Below are 4,334 nucleotides of genomic sequence, written 5' to 3'. Positions count from 1 at the left end.
AATATATTCCTACATGTCATGAGTGACGTCCCAACCATAAAGATTCCAAATTCATCCGTTTCTCTTGATTCACATGGAGAAGTTTCTTTTTCACTCCTGTGTCAGCATAAGTTACTGTGTCAGCATAAGTTACTGCTGCTATTTCTTTGTGGGCGAGGGGACCAAACAGCCCATCATACAATTACAATCCTACAAAAAGGGTCACCTTCTAATATATAAATCAAGAAATCGAGACAGTTTTTAAGATTGGATCAAAGACTTATTCTCATCCAGCCGAAGGGACCCACAAGAAATCCCATAATCAGACAGTTGACCAATAAAAAACCAGACATTAGGATCAAATTTTGTCTCCACCAATGGCAGAAGAGATAAGGCCCCCTCTTGTGAGACCCAAAAGTGTAAGCCCCATTTTCTTGTTTAAACCTTCGAAAGTGCAACCCAAGAAGAGGCTCAAGCTCATAATATGCTGCAAAAGTGCATGCTATGGGACCCTTTCCCCGAAACCCCACTGCACATAATTGCACAAATTTTTCGATACAAAAATAAATCGAGAAAGCCCACATAATTTTCTTGATTTGGTTTGCACTTCTCTTAACAAAGAATTCGAACAGATTCTAGATTTGAACTCCATGAATTCAGCTAAAAGGTTGTCTAGCGCCGTTGGCGCAAAATCAGCTAGAGCTTGCGATAACTGTATCAAAAAGAGGGCTCGATGGTATTGCGCAGCAGATGATGCATTCTTGTGCCAATCTTGTGATTCTTCGGTTCATTCGGCGAACACCTTAGCCCGAAGGCACGAGCGGGTTTGCCTCAAAATCGCTTCAATAAAATCTCTAGATGCAAAGCTTCAAATTTCTGTGCCATCTTGGCATCAAGGCTTCACTCGAAAAGCTCGAACACCGAGGCAAAAAAAACAATCGAAGTTTAGTTTTTCCGATGAATCAATTGCAAGAATCCAAAACCCGCTTCACCTGGTGCCTGAAATCTACGGTGAAGAGCACTCCCATGAAGAAAACGAAGAGCAGCTTCTGTATAGGGTTCCTATTTTCGATCCCTTCGTTGCGGAAATATGCAATTCTGGTGAAGCTGGGAGTAATATTCATGCAGAAAGTACCACACAAGGCTTTGGAAATGATCAGTCCAAAGCTTTATCCAATGATCTGAGCCATGAAATGGAAAGATTACACGGGTTTCTTCCAGCTGAAGCGGATCTTGCTGAGTTTGCTGCGGATGTTGAGAGTTTATTGGGCAAAGGTCTGGAAGATGAACTGTTTGATATGGAGGGACTAGGGCTAATGGATTGTGATGGTCAAAAGGAGAAACAACATTGTGATTGTTTGGAGATTGAAAGGGTTAAAGTTGAGGAAGAATATATTACAGGTGAGGATGATCATGATCAAGTTGGTGTAGAAATTGATTTGGGCAGAGAAACTTTTGAGTTGAATTTCGATTACGATTGTCCAATCGCATGTGAAGAAGAGGAAAATAAAGCAGCACGAAGTGGCGAGCATAATTTGATGAATTGTGTTGAGGGAAGTAGAATTGATGAAGATTTAAAGAAACTTAATTTTTTGAGGCTTGATTATGAAGGTGTGATGACGGAATGGGATGGCGAAAAGTCGCCGTGGACGACTGGAGAAAAGCCGGAAATAGATTTCGGTGACTGTTGGCCCGATTGCATGGTACGCCATTGCATGCTTTTACTACTAATTTCCTTGTTCGATCATGTCATCCAATAATATAAGTATAATTCACATATCATATTTTAATTTCATCTCTTAATTTGGGACCAAAATTGAATATTTAAACCCTTGTGTAGATTATATATCTACATGGAGATAGTTACAACAAGCCCTCTTGATTACCATTTTGTTTCGAAAATTTGCTACACTTAATACATATATTCACAAAAAATAATCGTTCTGTTAAGTCTATTTGTGATCAATATTTTTATCTTTAATTTGAGGTGGATTCAAAAATTTCGACTAGCAAGTAAACCTACAAGCATATATAAACTAAAACACTAATAAATAATTCAACTTGTTAATTGACATTTTTTTCTCGGTACATATTGCAGGGAACATGCGGACCAATGCATGCATATGGAGAAATGGGAATGGCGACTGGGCACGGAGCGGCCATGTTAGATGGAGGGAGAGAAGCGAGGGTGTCCAGGTACAGAGAGAAGCGGCGGACGAGGTTGTTTTCGAAGAAGATAAGGTACGAGGTACGGAAGCTGAACGCGGAGAAGAGGCCCCGAATGAAAGGCAGGTTCGTAAAGAGAGCGAATTTCGTGAATCCTGCTCCACCTTTAATCCCCTTTCCTAAGTAAGGAATTGTAACCAAATCGTATGATCAAATGCCTGTATAATTATTCGATTACCTGTTAATTAATCTTGCTATCTATGCTGCTTTGGGAGAGGCCTATCGGCCTCATTTCTCCAAGAATATGTGTAAAACTGTATGTATCTAACAATTTTGCGCATGTTTCATTAGTTTCCATGTGAAGAAAAACCCCAATATATGTTTGTACAGTATTTAGTGTCAAAGTCTGATTTCGTCATTAAGTTGCATTTTTTCGGTTTTGATATTTGTTTGCTCGAAACCATTCGAACTAACACAAATTGATCACTTGGCGTCAAAGGATACCTAGTTGGCATGATTATTTGCAGCAGCAACAACAACGATAATAATACACCAAACTTGCCAACCCAAAGAACAATTTTTACTCCGATAAACGAAAATCAGTTAAAATAAATAAAATATTCACCTTGCATAGTTGGTTTTGAGCGCCCAACAAACATGCGCCAAAGATTTGAGTTCCATGAAGTCCACATAGAGATATAAATTAAAGAATAAACACTACAAAAAAAAGGACGCAATTATGAAGTTTTTTGTACGCACTCAATTGCGACGAGTTTTGTCAAAATCGCCACAATATGAAATTTTCCACATTATAATTAATAATGTGAGCAAATAACTATGATTTTTTGAAACCTTGGTAACGTAACGACGGTAACTTTCAAAACCGTTGCTATTTATAGAGATGGTTTCACACTTACGGCAACTTTTTTGAATCTGTCGTTAAATATGTTATAGTTTTGAATACATCATCGCAAAAACTATGTGGTCGATGGATTAATATTCTTTACAACCGTAATTTTCGTCGCAGTTTATTGACGGTATTAAAGTCTTGATTTCTGTCGAAAATTTGAAATTCAAAATTCCGGACAATAACTTGCGACAAAAAAATTTATAAAATAGCGACGGTTTTTGTAATTTTGTCACAAATGCTAAATATTTTTCTAAACTCCCCTCACTCTTGATTTTTTCAGCGGTTTTCGTCCGTTGTATCTGGTATTGACGGGGTTTTGCTTCTTTTATTTTTCTCAGATTTGACGCATTTTAATGATATTATTGTTGGATCTCGGTTTTCTCGTGCCCAAATGCAGCGGAAGTTTTAAAATTTTTATTTTATTTTGACAATCAAAATATTTGTTTGAACATATGGTTTTAATAAACATAAACATTAAAGGATGATTAGTAATATACATTTGGTGAATTAATTCACTCGGCTCCAACTATTTCGGTATTGACAGATATAGCTCTTATTGAATTTCCCTACGAACTTTCTTCAATCTCCGAATTAGGTCCAAGACTGGAATATTTATTCTTTTTCTAAATTTCAATAGAAAAATAGAATATATTTTTTGTAGAGATAGAACACTAAAAACCGGCACAACTCTCAAACTTGGAGTGACCAAATTTTTCTTGTTTTGAGAAGGGATTTTTGAGAGCATCTTCAAAATTGGGAAGAGACAAAAATTGAATTGTTGTAAAAACCTTTTTGATGCACCTTTTCGTAAATAAGGTTCAAAATCTTATTATTATATTTCTAATCCTTAATTTACTTAGTTAATCTCATTAATTAAGTTAATTGAATATTCTAAAATTCATGCAATATATTATCCAATCTCGAATCACTGAAAATATTTGGAGGATTTATGGTTGTGATTTTCGAAAATCACACACTAAAATTAGTGGAGGCTATGGTTTAAGTCTCATACTTAAAATAAAATATCAATGACCTAATTTCCATAACCTAACGTTTGGGCCTCTTAATTAACATTAATGAGCTTGATTAATTAATTGGACTAGTACAATTAGTTTAATTAATTAATCAAGTCTTAAGAACTTTAGATATTTCGTATGTTGAACTTGAACTCCTACAAGCCCATTAAACATAATTCTTACTATGTTTAATTTAATGTTTAATAAACTCAACTTTTGAGTTTAATTAATTAAATTTTCAAAATTTATAAATCCATCTCCTT

The 4,334-nt window shown here is 35.8% G+C and overlaps 1 protein-coding gene across 1 annotated transcript; it reads left to right on the top strand.

Moving 5' to 3' along the window:
• Positions 1–447: 447 nt before the first annotated feature.
• LOC142524886 (zinc finger protein CONSTANS-LIKE 16-like) lies at positions 448–2,518 on the top strand. Its single transcript, XM_075629040.1, has 2 exons — positions 448–1,682; positions 2,078–2,518. Exons 1-2 carry the CDS (start codon positions 630–632, stop codon positions 2,330–2,332), a joined length of 1,308 nt encoding a protein of 435 aa, XP_075485155.1. The 5' UTR covers positions 448–629; the 3' UTR covers positions 2,333–2,518.
• Positions 2,519–4,334: the final 1,816 nt, after the last annotated feature.

This window comes from Primulina tabacum, chromosome 14 (assembly GCF_025594145.1).
Source record: "Primulina tabacum isolate GXHZ01 chromosome 14, ASM2559414v2, whole genome shotgun sequence".
Lineage (NCBI taxonomy): Eukaryota > Viridiplantae > Streptophyta > Magnoliopsida > Lamiales > Gesneriaceae > Primulina > Primulina tabacum.
The sequence above is the reverse complement of the archived record's forward strand: the minus strand, read 5'-3'. Positions and strand labels throughout refer to the sequence as shown.